Genomic DNA, 21,906 nt, shown 5'->3' with positions numbered 1-21,906 from the left:
TGTTCATTTGACAGATAATGAAGATCTTAATCCAAGATGCCTGGGGTCCCACATTGGGTGATGATTTTTTTCAAAGCACTTTATTTTTCCAAAATGCTGAACTATGTTGGTGGTGATAAAAGGCCTATGTTATGGGTACAAATGTCTGTAGTACAGAGGAGGAGATGCTGAATGTCTTAAAATGCATAAAAGTGAATAAATTTCCAGGACCTGATCAGGTGTACCCTAGAACTCTGTGGGAAGCGAGGGAAGTGATTACTGGTCCCCTTGCTGAAATATTTCTATTATCGATAGCCCCAATGAAGTGTCGGAACACTGGAGTTTGGCTAACGTGGTACCACTATTTAAGAAAAATGGTAAGGAAAAGCTAAGAACTGTAGACCAGTGAGCCTATTATCAATGGTGGGCAAGTTGTTGGAGGGATCCTGATGGACAGAATTTACATGTATTTCGAAAGGCAAAAACTGATTAGGGACAGTCACATAGGAAATCATGTCTCATGAACTTAATTGAGATTTTTCGAAGAAGTAATGAAGAGGAGGGCAGAGAGGAGATACGATCTATATGGACTTCAGTAAGGCTTTCGATAAGGTTCTGCATGGTAGACTACTTAACAAGGTTAGATCACATCAAACACAGGGAGAACTTACCATTTGGATACATAACTGGCTCAAAGGTAGGAGATAGAGGGTGGTGGTGGAGGGTTGCTTTTCAGACTGGAGGCCTGTGACCAGTCGTGTGCCTCGAGGATTGATACTGGGTCCATTGCTTTTTGTCATTTACATAAATGATTTGGATATGAATATAGGAGGAATGATGAGGAAGCATGCTGGGGTGTCAGGGTGGCTCAGTGGTTAGCACTGTTGCCTCACAACACCAGGGAACTGGGTTCAATTCCAGCCTTGGGCGATTGTCTGTGTTGAGTTTGCACATTCTCCCTGTGTCTGTGTGGGTTTCCTCTGGGTGCTCGGGTTTCTTCCCACTGTCCAAAGATGTGCAGGTTGGGTGGATTGGCCAGGCTAAATTGCCCTGTAGTGTCCAAGGATGTGTAGGTTAGGTGGATTAACTGTGGGAAATGCAGGGTTGTAGGTGGGGGGGGGGTTAATCTGCTTGTGATGCTCTTTGGAGAGTCGGTGTGGGCTTTTTGCACTGAATGGTCTGTTTCTACACTATAGGATTCTATGATTCTATGGGCAACAAAATTGGACGTATAGTGGACATCCAAGAAGGTTACCTCAGAGTACAACAGGACCTTGATCTGGAGTGCAGAGAGGTAGCAGATGGAGTTTAATTTAGGTAAATGTGAGGTGCTGCATTTTTGAAAGACAAATCAGGACAGGACTTTTACATTTAATGGTAAAGTCTTTGGAAGTGTTATTCAACAAAGACACCTTAGAGTGCAGGTTCATAGTTCCTTGAAAGTAGAGTCACAGGTAGACAGGATAGTGAAGAAGGCCTTTGGTATGCTTGCCTTCATTGGTCAGTTTTTTGAGCATAATGGTTGGGAGGCCATATTGTGGCCGTACAGGACATTGGTTAGGCGATTATTGGAATAGTGCATTCAATTCTGGTCTCCTGGCTATAGGAAAGATATTAGAGAGTTTGAGAAGATTTGTAGTTCAGGTTAAGGTTCTGGATGTAGGTTTCCTTGCTGACCAGGAAGGTTTATGTTCAGACATTTCATCACCATACCAGGTAACATCTTCAGTGAGCCTCTGGATGAAGTATTGCTGATGATTCCTACTTCCTACTTATATGTTTGGGTTTCTTTGGGTTGGTGATGTCATTTCTGTGGTGATGTCATTTCCTATGGTGATGTCATTTCCTGTTTTTTTTCTCAGGGGTTGGTAAATCCGGTCCAAGTCACTGTGTTTGTTGATAGAGTTCTGGTTGGAATGCCATGCTTCTAGGGATTCTCATGAATATCTCTGTCTGGATGGATGTGTTGTCCCAGTCGAAGTGGTGTCCTTCCTCATCTGTATGTAAGGATATTAGTGGGAGAGGGTCATGTTGTTTTGTTGCTAGTTGGTGTTCATGTATCCTGGTGGCTAGTTTTCTGCCTGTTTGTCCAATGTCGTGTTTGTTACAGTTCTTGCATGCTATTTTGTAAATGACATTAGTTTTGCTTGTTTTCTGTATGGGGTCTTTCAAGTTCATTAGCTGCTGCTTTAGTGCGTTGGTCGGTTCATGGGCTACCATAATGCCAAGGGGTCTGAGTAGTCTGGCAGTCATTTCTGAGATGTGTTTGATGTAGGGGAGAGTGGCTAGGGTTTCTGGATGTGTTTTGTCTGCTTGTTTAGGTTTGTTGCTGAGAAATCTGTGGACTGTGTTCATTGAGTACCTGTTCTTTTTGAATACACTGTTGAGGTGATTTTCCTCTGCTCTATGTAGCTCCTCTGTGCTGCAGTGTGTGGTGGCTTGTTGGAATAATGTTCTGATGCAGCTTCATTTGTGGATGTTGGGGTGATTGCTTCTATAATTCAATATTTGCTCTGTATGTGTTGTTTCCTGTAGACGCTGGTTTGAAGATCTCCATTGGCTGTTCGCTCTACTGTGACATCTAGGAATGGCAGTTTGTTGTTGTTTTCCTCCTCTTTAGTGAATTTTATGGCAGTAAGGGTATTATTGATGGTCTTGAAGGTTTCCTCTAATTTGTTTCGTTTCGTGATGACAAAGGTGTCATCCACGTAGCGGACCTAAAGTTTGGGTTGGATGGTTGGCAGAGCTGTTTGTTCGAGTCTCTGCATTACCCTGATATCAGAGACCCCATGGGTGTTCTGTTGGTTTGTCTGTAGGTTTTGTTGTTGAAGATGAAGTGGGTGGTAAGACATAGGTCCATTAGCTTGACCATATTCTCCTTGCTGATGAAGTTGGTGGTGTTTGGTATGTGTGTCTTTGGGTCTTCTAATAGTGTAGTCATTGTTTCCTTGGCCAGGTTAATGTTGATGTAGAAACCCTCACCACTCTCCCCTATATCAAAGACATCTTAGAAATGACTGCCAGACTAGATTAGATTACTTTACAGTGTGGAAACAGGCCCTTCGGCCCAACAAGTCCACACCGACCCGCCGAAGCGCAACCCACCCATACCCCTACATTTACCCCTTACCTAACACTACGGACAATTTAGCATGGCCAATTCACCTGACCTGCACATCTTTGGACTGTGGGAGGAAACCGGAGCACCCGGAGGAAACCCACGCAGACACGGGGAGAACGTGCAAACTCCACACAGTCAGTCGCCTGAGTCGGGAATTGAACCCGGGTCTCTGGCGCTGTGAGGCAGCAGTGCTAACCACTGTGCCACCGTGCCGCCCATGACTACTCAGACCCCTTATCATCATGGTAGCCCACAAACCCACCAACATACTAAAACAGCAGCTAATGAACTTGAAAGACCCTATACAAACAACAAACAAAACTAATGTCATTTACAAAATACCGTGCAAAACAGTATCAAACACTACATTGGACAAACAGGCAGAAAACTAGCCACCAGGATACATGAACATCAACTAGCCACAAAACAACATGACCCTCTCCCATTGATATCCTTACATACAGATGAGGAAGGACACACTTCCACAGGGACAACACATCCATCCTTGGACAAGCCAAACAGAGACATACACAAGAATGCCTAGAAGCATGACATTCCAACCGGAACTCTATCAACAAACACATTGACGTAGACCCGATTTAGCAACCCCTGAGAAAAAGAACAGGAAAAGACATCACCATAGGAAATGACATCACCAACCCAAAGAAACATATAAATAAGGAGCAGGAATCATCAGCAATACTTTGTCCAGAGGCTCACTGAAGATGTTACCTAGTATGGTGACGAAACGTCTGAACATAAACCTTCCAGCTTAGCGAGCAAACCTACATCCTTAGGAAAGATATTATGAAACTTGAAAGGATTCAGAAAAGATTTACAAGGATATTAGGAGAAAGTGAGGACTATAGATGCTGGAGAGTCAGAGTTGATAAAGTGTAGCACTGGAAAAAGCATATCAGATCAGGCAGCATCTGAGGAGCAAGAGAATCAATGATTCTGGCACAACCCTTCTTCAGGACTGGCTTGCTCCTGAGATTCTGTCTGACCTGCTATGTTTTTTCCAGTGCCATGCTTTCCAAGAATGTTGCCAGGGTTGGAGGGTTTGAGCTCTCGGGAGAGGCTGAGTAGTTTGGGGCTGTTTTCCCTAGTCTTGGAGGTTGAAGGGTGACCGTATAGAGGTTTATAAAATTATGAGGGGCATAGATAGGATGACTAGTCAAGGTCTTTTCCCCAGCATAATGGAGTTCAGAACTAGAGGGCATAGGTTTAAGGTGAGAGGGGAAAGATTTAAAAGGGACCTAAGGGACAACATTCTCATGTCAAGATATTAACAAAAAAAACATGGTAGATAAAGATAAATTGTTTCCACTGGTTGGAGATTCTAGAAATATCTGAAAGTTAGAGCCAGACTGTTCATGAGGGACCATAGAAAACACTTCTATAGACAAAGGACGGTAATTGTTTGGAACTCTCTTCCACAAATGGCAGTAGCCAATCGATCAGTTGTCAATTTTAAATCTGAGATAGATAATGTTTTGTTAAGCAGAGGTATCAAGGGATATGAGGAATGGCAGACATATGGAATTATGCCATAGATCAGCCATGTTCACATTGGGTGGCAGTGCAAACTCAAGGGGTTAAATGATCTACTCCTGTTCTTATGTTCCTTGGCTCTCCACTAGTTACAGTTTGCTATTCTAAAAATACTGCTTCATCAATTCTCTGTCTTCAATTAGTTAGCCAATCCTCTACCCATGCTGGTATATCATTATGGGATCATCTGTTATCTTGGTAATGGATGTCTTTTGGAAATCCCAATATATTATATCCACTGCTTCCCCTTTATCTATGTTGCTTGTTACCTCCTTAAAAAATTCTGATTTTCCCTTCATGAAGCCATGTTGACTCTGCTTATTGATATTATACTATTACATACTTCATAATACTCTGATATATTCCCAAAAACAGACATTAAGCTTCCTGATCTTTGGTTACCTGATCGTTTTTCTCCATCACTCCTTGTATAAATGTTTTACATTAGTGGTAGCCCAAACCTCTGGGACAGTTCAAGAATCTTCAGATTCTTGAAGGATTACTATCTGTACCTGTCTCTGCAGTTACTTTAGCTAAAATGTTTTGGATGCAACCCATTAGGAGGTGATTACCTAGTTGGTGGACTGTCTTATGGCGGATGATGGAATTTGAATTCAGCAAAGAAAGTCTGGAATGAAGATTCTCTAATTATGAACATGAATACATTGCTAATTGTCTGAAAGACCCATCTGGTTCACTAATGTTGTTTAGGGAAGGAAACTGCCATCCTTACCTGGTATGCCCTACATGTGACTTCAGATCCACAGCAATGTGGTTAATGCTTAGCTGCCTACTGGGCTACTAAGGATGGGCAATAAATGCTGGCCTAGCCAGTGACATCCTCATCCTCTGAAGGAATTTAATTAAAAAGGTCCAGGAGGTATATAGGTCTTGAGACTCAGTTTCTCAAATATATTTTTCTCTAAGCATAGTTGTTGTAGTTTTGGAATGCTGTTACTGTCTGTGGCGATTAATGTTCTACTCTTTTGCCACTTCCTGGTTCTCCATTACTATTTCCCCAGCATAGTCATCTAAGGGGCCGAAGTTCACTTTGGCTCTCTCTTTCTTTTTATATATTTAAAGAAGCTCTTACTGTCTGTGTTTATGTTACTTGCTAGCCTGCTTTCATAGTTTATTTTCTCTCTCCTTATATTTCTTTTGATTATTTTTTGTTGGCTTTTAACACTTTGCCAATCCTGAGATTTAAAATTAATCTTTGCCACATTGGATCTTTTTTCTTTCAATTTGATATTATGCATAACTTCCATCGTTAACATAGAACATGGAACATTAGACTGCAGTACAGGCCCTTCGGCCCTCGATGTTGCATCAACCTGTCAAACCAATCTGAAGCCCATCAAACACTATTCCATTTTCATCCATATGTCTATCCAATCGCCATTTAAATGCCCTTAAAGTTAGCAATTCTACTATGGTTGCAGGCAGTGTGATCCATGCCCCCTACTAATCTCTGGGTAAAAAACTATCTCTGACATCTGTCCTCTCTCTATCACCCCTCAATTTAAAGCTATGCCCCCTTGTGCTAGCCATCACCATCCGAGGAAAAAGGCTCTCACTGTCCACCCTATCTAACCTAATTCTTATCTTGTATGTCTTGATTAAGTCACCTCTCAACCTTCTACTCTCTAACAAACCCAGCTTCAAGTCCCTCAGCCTTTCCTCATAAGACTTTCCCTCCATACCAGGCAACATTTGAGTAAATCTCCTCTGAATCCTTTCCAAAGCTTCCACATCCTTCCTATAATGTAGTGACAAGACCTGTACACAACACTCCAAGTGCAGTCACAACTGAGTTTTGTACAGCTGCAGCATGACATTGTGGACCAAAACTCAATACTTCTACTAATAAAGTTAACACACCATATGTCTTCTTAAAAATCCGATCAACCTGGGTGGCCACTTTCAGAAATCTATGTACATGACACCGAGATCTCTCTGCTCATCTACACGACCAAGAATCTTACCATTAGACCTTTATTCTTTATTCCTGTTCCTCCTTCCAAACTGATTCAGCTCACACTTTTCCGCAGTAAACTCCATTTGCCACCTCTCAGCCCAGGTCTGCAGCTTATCCAAATCCCTCTGTAACCTATAACATCCTTCAGTAATGTCCACAACTCCACCAATCTTTGTGTCATCCACAAATCTACTAACCCATTCTTCTACATCCTCATCCAGATAATTTATAAAAATGACAAACAGCAGTGGCCCCACAACAGATACTTGTGGTACACCACTAGAAACTGAACTCCAGGATGAATATTTCCCATCAACCATCACCCTCTGTCTTCTTTCAGCTTGACAGGTTCTGATCCAAACCACTAAATCACCCTCAATCACATGCATCTGTATTTTGTACAATAGTCTACCGTGGGGAACCTTATTAAATACCTTACTGAAATCCATATACACCACATCAACAGCTTTACCCTCATCCACCTGTTTGGTCACCATCTCAAAGAACTCAACAAGGTTTGTGAGGCATGACTTACCCTTCACAAATCCGTGTTGACTATCCCTAATCAATTTATTCCTCTCTAGATGATTATAAATCTGATCTCTTATAAACCTTCCAAACACTTTAGCAACAACTCAAGTAAGGCTCACTGGTCTATAATTACCAGGGTTGTCTCTACTCCATTTCTTGAACAAGGGGACAGCATTTGCTATCCTCCAGTCTTCTGGCACTATTCCTGTAGACAATGGCGACATAAAGATCAAAATCAAAGGCTCTGCAATCTCCTTCCCAGAGAATCCTAGGATAAATTCCATCTGACCCAGGGGACTTATCTATTTTCACACTTTCCAGAATTACTAACACCTCCTCCTTGTGAATGTCAATGCCACCTAGTCTAGTAGCCTGTATCTCAGTATTCTCCTCAACAACATTTTCTTTTTCCAGTGTGAAACTGACAAAACATAGTCATTTAGCACTTCTCCATCTCCTCGGACTCCACACACAACATTCCTTGATTGGCCCTTATCTTTCTCTAGTCATTCTTTTATTCCTGATATGCCTACAGAAAGCTTTTGGGGTTTCCTTGATCCAACCTGCCAACAACAACAGTAAGCTTTCTAGAATACTTCTTTCTCACTGGGGATATCTTTATTGTTGGTCATGAGCAATGTTTTTAAACACCTGTTATTGTTTCTCAATCAGCTTTTCTGCTAAATTACTTTCTGCATCCACTCCAACCAGCTCTCCCCTGTACCCATATAAGTACTCTTATTTAGCATTAGCACAGTTTCTCATTCTCAAACTGAATGGTAAATTCTATGATGTTTTGGTTACTTTTCCCTTGGGGATTATTTTTATCATTTATTTAACCTCCCTCACGATGTGTGACAACATCTGACTCCACCTGACCTGACTGGACTCCATCATGCAATTCCCTCTGCACCCTCCCAACCTTCCCATCATGCATTTCACTCCTTAATATTTTTTTCCTCCCTATGTTAGCTCCCTTGTTGCTCCTATCATGCTGTTAGCCTCACATTTCCAAATTGCAATCTCACCCTTGTTGCTGCTGGGTAATGCTACCAACCGCCCCCCCCTACTGAATGGCACACGACCCATTAACACATTTACTCTACCCACTTCAATAGCTATACATTCATCTGCGCACTCATTTGTAAACACCCTCAGAAGCCATTCAAATGTCTCAAAGTTTTTCAGTGTGTTTGTGAATGAAACTTAAGTCCCTGGCCAGAGCTGTAAATAGGTGGAGCGGTTTGTGAGATCCAGTGCTCTAAAGGAAAGCTTTGATTTAAGGTACACTCTGTATTTCTGATGAGGCTGAGATGAGAAGTCTGAGCCTGAGAACAGCAGTGCCAAAGTGAATGATATTCCTCAAAAGATTTCAGCCATCGTTTTACAATTTATTTTTCTGAAAACATTGTTGTCTGTCCCTGTGCTGTGTTCATATTCTCTCTCTCTCTCCCTCTTCCCTCACAGCTTTTCCTGCTAATGGTTGGTCAATGACAATCGCGGATGGAGTGAGGGCTGAGGAAGGAGGCTCCGCTGTCTTACCCTGCAGCTTCACCCACCCTGACACTAACCTCACACTCACCGGCTCTGTCATATGGAAAAAATATAAAAAAGGTGCAATCTTTAAGTGTACGTATCCTGGTCCAGACCATTCCCAGGGTGAGCTGTGTGAGAATGTGAGACAGTGGGACGGTGGGAATCGATTCAGATTCGTGGGGAACCTCAGCAACAAAGATCTCTCAATAATGATGGAGGGACTGAGCCGGGAGGATGATGGTTCCTATCGGTGTCGTGTGGAGCTCAATATCGGCAATTTTGGAACTCGGAGAGGAACACATCTGGAAGTGGAAGGTGAGGAACAATGTTTGGATGGTGTCGCTGCCCTGACAGCTCAATGGGGACAGGCTCCACCTGGTCAGAATGTCTAGTTTCTGGGAGTGACAATTACTAACAATCTGTCCTGGTCTACTCATTTTGATGCAAGTGACAAGAAAGCATAGCAATATCTTTACTTCCTCAGCAGGCTAAGGAAATTCAGCATTTCCACAAATACTCTGACTAGTTTTTAATTAATGCAGCATAGAAAACATCCCAGAAAGCATGACATGGCAACTGCTTTTCCCAAGACCACAAGAAACTACAGAGAGTCATGAGCACAGCCCAGTCCATCACACAAACTGGCCTTCCATCCATTGAGAGCTGAAAATGTGTTGCTGGAAAAGCACAGCAGGTCAGACAGCATCCAAGGAGCAGGAGAATCGACGTTTCGGGCATGAGCCCTTCTTCAGGAATGAGGAAAGTGTGCCCAGCAGGCTAAGATAAAAGGTAGGGAGGAGGGACTTGGGGGACGGGCATTGGAAATGCGATAGGTATCCTCCCCCTCCCCCTTCCCCCAAGTCCCTCCTCCCTACCTTTTATCTTAGCCTGCTGGGCACACTTTCCTCATTCCTGAAGAAGGGCTCATGCCCGAAACGTCGATTCTCCTGCTCCTTGGATGCTGCCTGACCTGCTGCGCTTTTCCAGCAACACCTTTTCAGCTCTGATCTCCAGCATCTGCAGTCCTCACTTTCTCCTCCTTCCATCCATTGACCCCATCTATACTTCTCAGTGCTGCTGGAAGCAACCAACATAATCCCAACTTTGGTTACATTGGGCAGAAGATGTAAACATTTCAATACATGTATGAACAGATTCAACAATAGCTTCTTCCCTGCTGTTATCAGACATTTGAATGGAGCTCCAAATGTGAATGTTGGTCTCACTGTCTCTTTCCTTGCACCCTCACTGTGCTGGAAGAATGTATTCTGCACTATGTTCTGCTACGTGATGCAGTTTGCATGGCACAATCTGCCTGTAGAGCACACAAAACAACAATTTTCATTGTATTTTGGAACATGTGACAACAATAAATCAAATCAAATCAAATCAATAAATCAAGCGATAGTGACCATGAAACTATCATCGATTGTCATAAAAACCAATCCCTGTTACCGTAGAAATTGCAAAACTTGCACCCACACCTCCTCCCTCACCTCCATCCAAGGCCCCAAAGGAGCCTTCCACATCCATCGAAGATTCACCTGCACATCCACCAATGTAATTTATTGTATCCATTGCTCCCAATGCGGTCTCCTTTACACTGGGGAGACTGGACGCCTTCTCACAGAGCGCTTTAGGTAACATCTCCGGGGCACCCACACCAATCAGCCCCACTGCCCCGTGGCCAAACATTTCAACTTCCCCCTCCCACTCTGTCCTGGGCCTCCTCCACCGCCGGTCCCTGACCACCTGACGCCTGGAGGAAGAACGCCTCATCTTCTGCCTCAGAACACTTCAAACCCAGGGCATCAATGTGGACTTCACCAGTTTCCTCATCTCCCCACCCCACCACTTTACCCCAGTTCCAACCTGCCAAGTCAGCACCATCCTCATGACCTGTCCTACTTGCCAATGTTCCTTCCCACCAATCCGCTTCACCCTCCTGTCCGACCTATCACCTTCAACCCCACCTCCACCAACCTATTGTACTCTTAGCTACCTTCTCCCTAGCCCCACCACCCTCCCTTTTATCTCTCCACCCCAGAAGCTCCCTGCCTCATTCCTGATGAAGGGCTTTTGCCCGAAACGTTGATTCCCCTGCTGCTCGGATGCTGCCTAATCTGCTGTGCTTTTCCAGTACCACTCTAATCTAGACTCTGATCTCCAACATCTGCAGTCCTCACTTTCACCCATAAAAGCCAATTAGGTTCACTGATGTCTTTTAGGGAAGGAAATCTCCCTTCCTTACCTGTTCTGGCCTACTTGTGACTCTAGACCCACAGCAATGTAGTTAATTCTAACTGTCCTCTGAAATGCTATGTAGTTATTAGGATGAACGTGAAATCCTTTCTAAACAAATGATGCCACATACGATGAATGAAGTTTCTAACATATAATTTGCATGACTCAGCACTCACAAGCAGTGAAATAGTTCTGAACTTGTATTGTGGTAAATGTGTCAGTGAATTTGTACAAAGAAATGATTTCATGGTCATCATTAAACTCTTAATTCCAGTTTTTTATTGGATTAAAATATCACCATCTGCAATGGCAGGAATCAAAACCAGATCCCCTGAGCATTACCTGAGGTCTCAGGATTAATGGCCTAGCAATAATTCTATTAGGCCATCACCTCCTTTGGCAGACAACGAATTATGATTACATTGGGCTTTTTTTTGAGTAGCAGCCTTTGACTAGTGAGACACCACGGGGATCAGTGCAGTGATCATAAGGAGTTCAGCCAGGTGGACCTTATAGAATATGAGTTCCTTGATTGAGGCTGTTAATATGGCGCAATCAGGGAGCCCTGGCTGACAGATATAAACAGGCGTGTCAGAGGTTCACTCTGAGAGCTGGCTCTGAGGGACCTGGATCAGTGTCAAGGACTCTCCACGTGTGAGTAGAGGGTGACTTGGTGATGGGATACCTGCCTCTCTGGAGTTATTTCAGTATGGACCTCAGCTCGTCACAAGACATATTAATCATTCAGATAAGGAAACTACATGCCATACCTCCACATTTTCAGACATGGGTGGGAGGCTGAACAGTGAAGAGAATGCAGAGCTGTTTTAGTGTGATTTGGACAAGTTGAATGAGTGGGCAAATGCATGGCAGATGAAGTACCATGTGGATAAATGTAGGGTCATCCACTTTGGTAGCAAAACAGGACAGCAGTTTATGTGAGTGGTGACAGATTGGGAAGGAGAAGTGCAATGAGAGTTGAGTGTCCTTGTACACCAGTCACTGAAAGTAAGTATGCCAGTGCAGCAGGCTGTACTTCATAATGAAAGGATTTGAATACAAGAGCAGGGATGTCTTGCTACAGGTGTACCGAGCTTTGGTGGAAGCACACCTGGAGCATTGAGTGCAGTTTTGATTTCCTTATCTGAGGAAGGAAGTTCTGACCATGGAGGGAGTGCAACATCGACTGACTTCTGGAGTGGCAGGACTGACGTGTAAAGATAGATTACAGGAGTAGGCAGAGTAAATGCAGAAAGATGTTCCCGATAACTGAACAGTTTAGAACCAGGGCTCACAGTCTAAGGATACGGCATAGGCCAATTCGGACTGAGGTGAGGAGAACAAATCTCCACTCAGGGTGTGGTGAGGCTGTGGAAATCTCAAATACAGAAAGTGGGGAGGTCAAAATATTAAATGTTTTAAGAAGGAGTTAGGTATAGTTCTTAGGGCTAAAGGAATCAAAGAGCATGGAGAGAAGGTGGGAACAGGTTTCTGAGCTGAGTGATCGGGCATGTTCACATTGAATGGGACAGCGGATTGAATGGGCTAGTTTTGCTGATATTTTCTATAACATATGATAAATATTAATGGAATTCTCAACTACTCATTTAAAAAAAAAATCAGTTTTCTGATCAACCTGTGGCATTGCTGCCTCACAGCACGAGGGGCCTGGGTTCGATTCTAGCCTTGGGTGACTGTATGGAGTCTACACATTCTCCCCATGTCTGCGTGGGTTTCTGCTGGATGCTCCAGTTGCTTCCCAAGTCAAAAGCTGTGCAGGTGAGGTGGATTGACCATGGGAAATTGCCTCGTAGTGTCCAGGGATGTGCAGACCAGGTGAATTAACCACAGTTATTAACCATGTGAGGTTATTGGAACTGGGTGGAGTTCTACACCTGAATGGATTGCTCTTCAGATGGTTGGTGCAGACTCGATGGGCTGAATGGCCTCTTTTCGCACTGCAGCGATTCTATAATCTTCTATAATCCCTGGAGCAGGTGGGACTTGAATCCAGACTTCCCTGTCTAGTGTTAGGGATACTATGCTGCACCACAATAAGACTTTCTTAACTACTCATTTTATTGTGAAGCTGAAATAAAATGAAACAAATCAAATCCAGAATGTCTGCACACTGACCTCACCCATTCTGATGTTTGTCCTTCCTCAGCTGCTCAGGGAAACGTCTCAGTGGTGAGTGGAACAGAGGGAGATTCAGTTACTTTACCCTGTATCTTCAGGAGCTGGGACTCCCACACCCTGACCACTGTTACCTGGATGAGGAAGGAGCCCTACCAACATATTGTTACATTTACAGCCCAATCACAGGGAAATTGGACAACTGGACACGGTGGAAATCGGTACGAGCTCATCGGGAACCCAGAGGAGGGAAACGCCTCGACCAGGATAAACCAGCTGAGTGTGAGGGACAATCACACTTACCTGTGTCAGGTGGAATACAGGTCAGAACCTGATTCTCAGTATCTGATCCAGCAAGTGACTCAGCTACAGGTCATACCTGGTAAGAAACTATTCACATATTCTTCACTCTGTAGACGGTGGACAGTGAGGGTGCAACTAATTCTCTGAACTTTTAATGATTTAATTTTCTAGTGAAAGTCATTGAACAAAAACATTCATCCTGTTTCTCTCCACAGGACTTGCAGAATCGGTGTACAACTGAGTCTAAGCCTTATCCAGCCATTCCCAAGGGTATGGGGGAGGGGAGGGGGGTTGCTGCTGGACTAATTTTTGTCCTTGTTGGCACACAGGGCAATGCCCCATTAATGCATCCACGCCTGGCCACCAGGCATAACTTTCACTGACATCATCATTTTGGATACTCCTCAATGACCCTGGTAGAGTTTAGATTAGATTAGACATACAGTGTGGAAACAGGCCCTTCGGCCCAACAAGTCCACACCGACCCGCCGAAGCGCAGCCCACCCATTCCCCTACATTTACCCCTTAACTAACACTACGGGCAATTTAGCATGGCCAATTCACCTGACCCTGCACATCTTTGGACTGTGGGAGGAAACCGGAGCACCCGGAGGAAACCCACGCAGACACGGGGAGAATGTGCAAACTCCACACAGTCAGTCGCCTGAGGCGGGAACTGAACCCGGGTCTCTGACGCTGTGAGGCAGCAGTGCTAACCACTGTGCCACCGTGCCGCCCACATTTAGTCAGTTTAGTCAGCATTAGGCAACGACCTTTTCTTGGGACAATCACCCCTGCTCCCCATAACAATATTGGGTAGAGATAAAAAAAAACTACTAATGCTGGAATCCAAGATTGACAAGCAGGAACCTGGAAGGACACAGCAAACCAGGAAACATCAGGAGGTGGAGAAATCACCCGAAACATTGACTTCGCCACTTCCTGATGCTGCCTGGCTTGCTGTGTTCTTCCAGCCCCCTGTTTGTCTACTCTATAACAATACACCATTCTCTACTGTCTGGGTCCAAACATGTTTCATTTCTATTTGTGACAGCCCTCTGATTTCCCCAATCACCACCAGTTGATTCATTTTGAAAGGATTGAATCATCTGTGTCCAGAGTCTGATATTGTCAGCTGTGCCTGGGAACGAGTCCAGATATTTTGAGACTCTTCCAAATTCTTCCAATGGGGATACTATCAGCGTTGGATCTGCTAATGGGAGGCTGCCCAATGTACCCCAGACAGTATTCCAACTGGTGATTATCAGCATTTGGTATTAGAGCCCATTGCTGAATGCGACCCAAAGTGAAAAGCACCACTGCCTTGTCCTCCTTGAGCAGACCAAACAGAGGTTTGTGTTCCATGAGCAACTCATATGCTCCACTTGCCACATTTCCCAATAATAAAGCCAGTTGTAGAGTCTGTGTGAAGTCCAGCTGAGCTTTAGCTAGTCAGTATTTTTATATAGTGGCAACATTAATCCCACATACCAACCAATCTCTGAGCACCTCATTAATGGTAAAACCAGTCACATGCTTCTGCCAGTCATCTCAACCTAGTCAACCCGGCACGGATTCCCCTATTTGTTGGATTACTGAGTGAAAATGATAAAATTAGAGGAGACTTGGGATTGTAATATTCCTTAACTATGTCTGTCAATTCTTGAAAGGTTTTGGTCTCTGGTGCCTCAGGGAAAGTTAGGTTCCTAATAACAGAAAAAGCTGAAGCTCCACATGCTGTTAGGAGAATTACTCATTGCTTTTCATCTGTCCAGAAAAAATAAACACATTCTTCCTACATACTGGACCCAGTCCTTGATGGTAGGATCATACAAGTCAAGATTCCCAAACAAAGGCTTGGTATAAGGAATGCTTACCCCAACTTGACCAGATTCCCTCCTGAGTTTATTAGTCAGATTCTGATAAAAGCTGATATGCACTTTGTGTGGCTTTTTCACTTCATCATCGTTCCCAGAAACCTGCTTTGATTGTGGTGCAAATACCTCATGAACTTATCTGAGATTTTGGAGAAGATTTGTAGTTCAGGTTGTGAATCAGGATGCAAATTTGCTCTCTGCGCTGGTGGGTTTGTTCTCAGACATTTTGTCACTGTGCTGGGTAACATCATCAGTGAGCCTCCGACGAAATGTTGGTGTTATGTCCCGCTTTCTATTTATCTGTCTTGGTCTGTTGTGGTGGGTGATATCACTTCCGGTTCTTTATCTGAAAGGTTGATAAATGGTGTCCAAATTGATATGTTTGTTAATGGAGTTCTGGTTTGAATACCAGGCCCTTAGGAATTCCTGAGCATATCTTTGTTTAGCCTGTCCCAGGATGGATGCATTGTTGCAGTCGAATTCGTGTCTCTCTTTGTCTGTGTGTATGGATACCAATGATAGTTGTTCTTGTCATTTGGTGGCTTATTGGTGCTCATGTGTTTGATCTATTTCCAGTGCACTTATTCACCTATCAAAATTAATTTGTTTGATCCTTTCAAACTCTATGTATATCTGACCAGGTTCCCTCCTTAGATTCCTAAAACATTATCTGTAGGCTTCTGGTACTGGCTCATATGCACTCAATATGGCATATTTTACCTCATCAGATACCCACCTTAATAGTGATGCACATACTTCACTAGCTCTACCTACCAACTTTGTTTGGATCAACAATAACCACATTGTCACCAGCCATTTAATTTGTTTAGCCACTTTCTCAAATGAAATGAACAAGTCTTCGACATCCTTCTCGTCAAAATTAAGGAATGCTTGCACTTACTTAAACAGATCCCTACCAAGCCTTTGGCTACAATGGGATTGCTTTCCATCACTGTCCTTTTCAGTACTTCTATCTTTCATTTCTACCTCTGCCATTTTAAGTTGACTTTGAATTTTCAGTTTCTACCTCCGAAGTTCAAAACCTCTCTCTTTCCCCTTTATTCTCTCTTTTGTTCCCTTCCTGCTGCAAGGGACATCCTTTCCTTTTCTTTTCAATTATTTTAGCCATTTCCAATTATTCTGATTGCACTACTGGCAATTGTAAATGCTGCACTTTTGCCACAATTATTTCTCTTTTCCTCACAGACATTGGCAACTCCAAATCTGAAAGTTTTGCCTTGAGTATTTTCTGTAAAACACCTGAAGTGACTTCTTCCATCTCCTGGAAACTCTTGGCTACTGAAAGAGCCATTACGACACAAGGCAAGTCCTGTTTAACCCAACCAAACTCAATACCTGAAATAAAAGACACTGATGCTTACCAGTCGCTGTCATTAAGTCCTATAATCCAAATCCCATCCTAGAATTAAAGATTTTGATCCTAATTAAGAGCCGCCAATTTGTTATGGATCAGACCAACTCCCTGAAAATATGTCAAGGAGATAGCCTGAATAGTCACTTTCTCTTATTTTATCAGTTAATGCCAGGCATTGCATTCCAGCTGCAATTCGATTAGTCAGGTTTGAAGCAAAACAAACTTTATTCACTCAATACAGCTAAAAAAAAGACAAAATAAAAATAAAAGACAAGTATTGGCTTTACTGTAGCTCTATTGAAATACTTTACAAAATAATAAACTACTCATTAAATGTTTAAATATAGTAACATCCCATTAGCACAAAGGCAACGTCTTTAAAATAGATTGTCTCACATGCAATACTAGTAGCAGGAAGAGAACCCAAATTATTAGGTTTAGCAAAAAGAGAGAGAGACGTTTCACAACCCCAACAGCTACTAAAAGCTAAGTAAAAATCCTGGTTCTGTGGAAACTTGACTACACCCATTCAGGCTGCTTTTATTGTTCCAACTTCAGAAAAAAGAAACCAAAGCCTCAAAAGCAGTTTACTTTATTGTCTTGAAGGACTATACTCAAACCTCTGTCTCACCCTCGCTTCATAAAAATAAATAGGACAAAATACACCTCCTAAAGCTGGAGTATCATCACACTATTAAAATAACTCCACAGAGGCTGGTATTCTGTTACCTAGTCACCCTTTATTTACACATGAAGAGTTCATGACTCTAGTACTGCCTCATTCAGAAACAGCTCCCAGTGTGACAGAACCTGTGACACTCCAGCTTTTTTTTGTTTTTCTTTTTTTCCTCTGACACTCCTGGTTTTTCTTTTTCTTTTTTTCTCATTAACCCCCCACACCCGCCTAACTGCGGTAGTGCTTATTTTTTCCCCAACACCCATGTTGTGTGTGTGCAGGTGTGAGACACAGTGAAAGACACAAGGTGCATGAATCTTTATTCAAATTTCCACCACTAGGGAGAAAGGAAACACCCGAGTAGCCAGTGACAAGCAGTGCCCTTCAAACCACAGGGCAATGCTGTGTGATCAAACAGTGAAGGGGAGGGCAGGGATTAAATCAAAATAGAGTTGGAGGGGGAAATAATGCACTCCACTCCCTGCAGCACCCACCTCTCCCTGAACAACTCCAGGGTGTTGGTGGACACCGCGTGCTCCTTCTCCAAGTACACCAAGGCTCTAACGCGGAAGAGGTGCAGGCAGTGGGCCCTAACGAACCCCTCCACAGCACGCTACCTGGACCTGTTGATGGCCAGTTTGGCCAGGCCCAGGAGCAGACTCATGAGGAGGTCTTCAGACCTGCCCTCCCTCCTCTGTACCGGGTGCCCGAAGCTCAGGGGCGTGGGACTGAAGTGCAACCAAAAGCAGAGGAGGAGGTTTTTAAGAAAATCAGAAAGGGAGTGCAAACACCCACACCCAATTTTAATGGTCCACGGACTCCACAGCTCCACACAACAAGCAGTTGGGCTGGGAGTCAGTGAACCACCACAATCTGTGGTTACAGGGGACCACTGCGTGCAACACCCTCCACCCCAGATCACTCCAGCTTATATCTGTCAGCCTGGTCTCCCTGATTGGTCCAGATTAACAGCCCGAATCAGGGAACTCAGATTCTGTGAGGTCCACCTGACTGACCTTGTTGCAATAATTACAGATGAAATTACAGATCTGTGGAGAAGGGTAGGGGAGAGGGACTAATTATGATTGCTCCAGTTAAGAATGGTCATCTTTACTGTTGCAAAATTGCAAAATTCCACTTGGCATTTCCAAGGAACCCATACCTCTGAGAACATCAATCTTCTGCAAAGCAAGAAGGGGAGGAGAGCTGAGGAAAGACAGGGGTAAAGCCAAAGGTGTAATATCTCCAGGCTGGCTTTGTGGACATTTTTCTCAGGATAGAAATGTCCCTCTTCAGCTACTTGACAATTCTGTGAAATCTGTAACTGTATTTGCCACAGTGTAACTGCAGAGGGTGCACACACAAGACCAGTCATTAAATAGTGATATTCCTGAATCAAAGAATATACTTCACAAATCAAATTTGATTGGATCATAGGACATAAAATAATTGAAATCACTGATAGATTAACCAAAGTGCATCGACTTTCCCAACAAGGGGTGAGCAGGTTGACAAGTGAAAAGGTTAGGAGAGTAGACAGCTGAGGGGAACAGTGAGATGAGGTGATCATGGAAGGTGAAGAGTTGAGGGGTAGAATGAAGTGTGTAGAGATCTAAGGTGAGAAGAACAATGAGGAAATGGAGAAGTGAGGGAGGAGTGTGGACAGGCAAGGGGAGAGTGAGGAGAGGCAAGGGGAGCAATGAGGAGAGCGGAGAACTGAAGGGACGTGTGAGGAGACATTTGAAGCATGGGGAGTAATGCAGAGAGGTGAGGATTTAGGGGACTAGAGTGGAAAGGTGAGGGGAGTAATGGACACCCAGTGAGGGGAGAAATGAGAACAGCAGTAGCATGCAGCTCAGAGAGCTGAGCAGAGATGTGAGGAAAGATTGGAGGTGTGTGAACTATGTGGAGAGGTGAGGGAAGAGGAGAGAGGTGTGGAGAGGAAAGGGGAACAACGCAAAGACCTGAGGAAAGGCAGCAGCAAGGGGAGTGGAGAGAATTTGTTTAAAATTGTAATTCTGGTATTTGCCTACACTGTGAGTGCCATCTCCTGATACAACACACCCAAAACTTGTTTAGAACTAGAAGCTCTATCTAACAATAAATATTAAAGATGCACATGCTGTCACTTTGAGAAGAGAGAAGACTGAAAGTTGCCCTAATATAGAGTTTTAAGGTTTAATAGAGTAGACAAAGAGTGCCCATAACTAGGGACTGCAAATTTAGGAGACATTAATAAATCCAATGGAATTTTTTTTTATCCAGATGCTGGTTTGAATGTGGATTGTACTGTGTGTTGGGTGCTGGGGGCAAATGTAATGATAGAAACATTAAGAGGCTATTCAGCCCATTGTGTCTGCCAGCTGAATAAACTAGCCGTCCATTCTATTCCCACTGTCCAGCTGCTGGTGTGTATCCGGGCACGTTCCAGTGATTCAGGAGCAGATCCAGGTTCCTTTTAAATGAGGGTTTCTGCCTCCATCACCAGACTGGGTAGCGAGTTTCAAAGGCCTTGATCAGATGGGCCAATGGGCTGAGGAGTGGCAGATGGAGTTTAATTCAGATAAATGCGAGGTGCTGCATTTTGGGAAAGCAAATCTTAGCAGGACTTATACACTCTAATGGTAAGGTCCTAGGGAATGTTGCTGAACAAAGAGACCTTGGAGTGCAGGTTCATAGCTCCTTGAAAGTTGAGTCGCAGGTAGATAGGATAGTGAAGAAGGCATTTGGTATGCAGACCTTTATTGGTCAGAGTATTGAGTACAGGAGTTGGGAGGTCATGTTGCGGCTGTACAGGACATTGGTTAGGCCACTGTTGGAATATTGCGTGCAATTCTGGTCTCCTTCCTATCGGAAAGATGTGGTGGAACTTGAAAGGGTTCAGAAAAGATTTACAAGGATGTGGCCAGGGTTGGAGGGTTTGGGCTGTAGGGAGAGGCTGAACAGACTGGGGCTGTTTTCCCTGGAGCGTCGGAGGCTGAGGGGAGACCTTATAGAGGTTTACAAAATTATGAGGAGCATGGATAGGATAAATAGACAAAGTCTTTTCTTTGGGGGGGTGGAGGAGGGAGCCCAGAACTAGAGGCATAGGTTTAGGGTGAGAGGGGAAAGATATGAAAGGGACCTAAGGGGCAACTTTTTCATGCAGAGGGTGGTATGTGTATGGAATGAGCTGCCAGAGGAAATGATAGAGGCTGGTACAGTTGCAACATTTAAAAGGCATTTGGATGGGTATATGAATAGGAAGGGTTTGTAGGGGTATGGGCTGGGTGCTGGCAAGTGGGACTAGATTGAGTTGGGATATCTGGTCGGCGTGGACAGGTTGGACCGAAGGGTCTGTTTGCATGCTGTACATCTCTCTGACTCTATGACCTATCACTCTCTGGGGGAAAGGAGTCTCCCTCACTTCCCTGCTAACACTTCTATCAGTCAGTTTAAATCTGTGGTCTTCTGACCTCTCTGCTAGAAGAAACAGGTCTCTGTCCACTCTACACAAGCCCCTCATTATTTTCTACATCTCAATTCAGTCACTCCTCAGCCTCCTCTGTTCTAAGGAAAATAAACATGAGCCTAACCAATTTTTCTCGATACCTGCATTTTTCAAGTCCTTACAAGATTGTTGTAAATCTCCTCTGTGCTGTTCAAGCATGTTTAACCAGAAAGATTAAAGACAACATCAATGTTAAAGAAAAAGCATGTAATTCCACAAAGTTATGTGGCAGGTCTGAAAATTGGGCAGAATGTAAAGAACAACAATGAAGAATCAGAATATCCAATAGCTGTTTCATGAAGTTCATTACCCTGGCACCATTGAGACAGCATGTCATCCTGAAGGCTTACTGAGGGCCACAGAAGCTCCTGTCTGATCCCTGACTATGAAATTCATTATCACTTTTGCTCTTCCATTCTTCTTCCTACCACTGACACTCCTGTACAGCTTCGCCATCTGATGAGCCACCAAACTGTGTCTGGCTGCACTCTCCTGAGGATCATAGAAAATTTGAAACAGGAGTGAGCCATTTGGCCCTTCGAGCATGCTCCTTTGTTCAATATGATCATGGCCAGTCATGCAACCTTGTACTTTTTTCCCACTTTTTCCCAATTTCTTTTGAGGACTTTTAACCCTAAGAACTGTATCCAACTCCTTCTTGAAAATACTCAATGTATTGGCTTCAGCCACTTTCTATGGCAGAGACTTCCACAGGTTTCCCACTCTCTGGATGAAGAAATTTCTCCTCATCTCAGTCCTAACTGGCTACCCCATATCATTAGAGTGTGACTCCTGGTTCTGGATTCCCTGGTCATCGGGAACATCTGTCCCACATTTATCTTGTTTACTCCTGTCAGAATTTAATACATTTCAGTGAAGTATCCTTTATTCTTCAAAACCTCAATGAATATAGCTTTAATTGATCCAGTCTCTCCTCATATGTCAGTTCTGCAATCCCAGGAATCAGTCTGGTCAACCTTCGTTGCACTCCCTCCATGAGCAGAACATCCTTCCTTAGATAAGGAGACCAAAACTGCATACAATATTCCAGGTGTGGTGTCATCAAGTCCATCTACAGCGTGACCTTGGTACCTAAGGTACTCAAA

General features: G+C 43.7%; 1 protein-coding gene across 7 annotated transcripts in view; it reads left to right on the top strand.

Annotated features, from left to right (window-relative positions):
• The window catches only part of LOC140494241 (uncharacterized), a 63,340-nt gene that overhangs the window by 20,370 nt on the left and 21,064 nt on the right, over window positions 1–21,906 (top strand). For 6 of the 7 annotated variants that reach the window (XM_072593506.1, XM_072593497.1, XM_072593487.1 and 3 more), the window contains exons 2-3: window positions 8,631–9,014; window positions 13,111–13,461. In XM_072593506.1, coding sequence (XP_072449607.1) covers window positions 8,631–9,014; window positions 13,111–13,461 — 735 coding nt within the window. The remainder of the gene's footprint in view (window positions 1–8,630; window positions 9,015–13,110; window positions 13,462–21,906) is intronic. The other variant, XM_072593515.1, reaches the window with a different exon arrangement.

The sequence above is a fragment of the Chiloscyllium punctatum genome, chromosome 2 (assembly GCF_047496795.1).
Source record: "Chiloscyllium punctatum isolate Juve2018m chromosome 2, sChiPun1.3, whole genome shotgun sequence".
Lineage (NCBI taxonomy): Eukaryota > Metazoa > Chordata > Chondrichthyes > Orectolobiformes > Hemiscylliidae > Chiloscyllium > Chiloscyllium punctatum.
The sequence above is the reverse complement of the archived record's forward strand: the minus strand, read 5'-3'. Positions and strand labels throughout refer to the sequence as shown.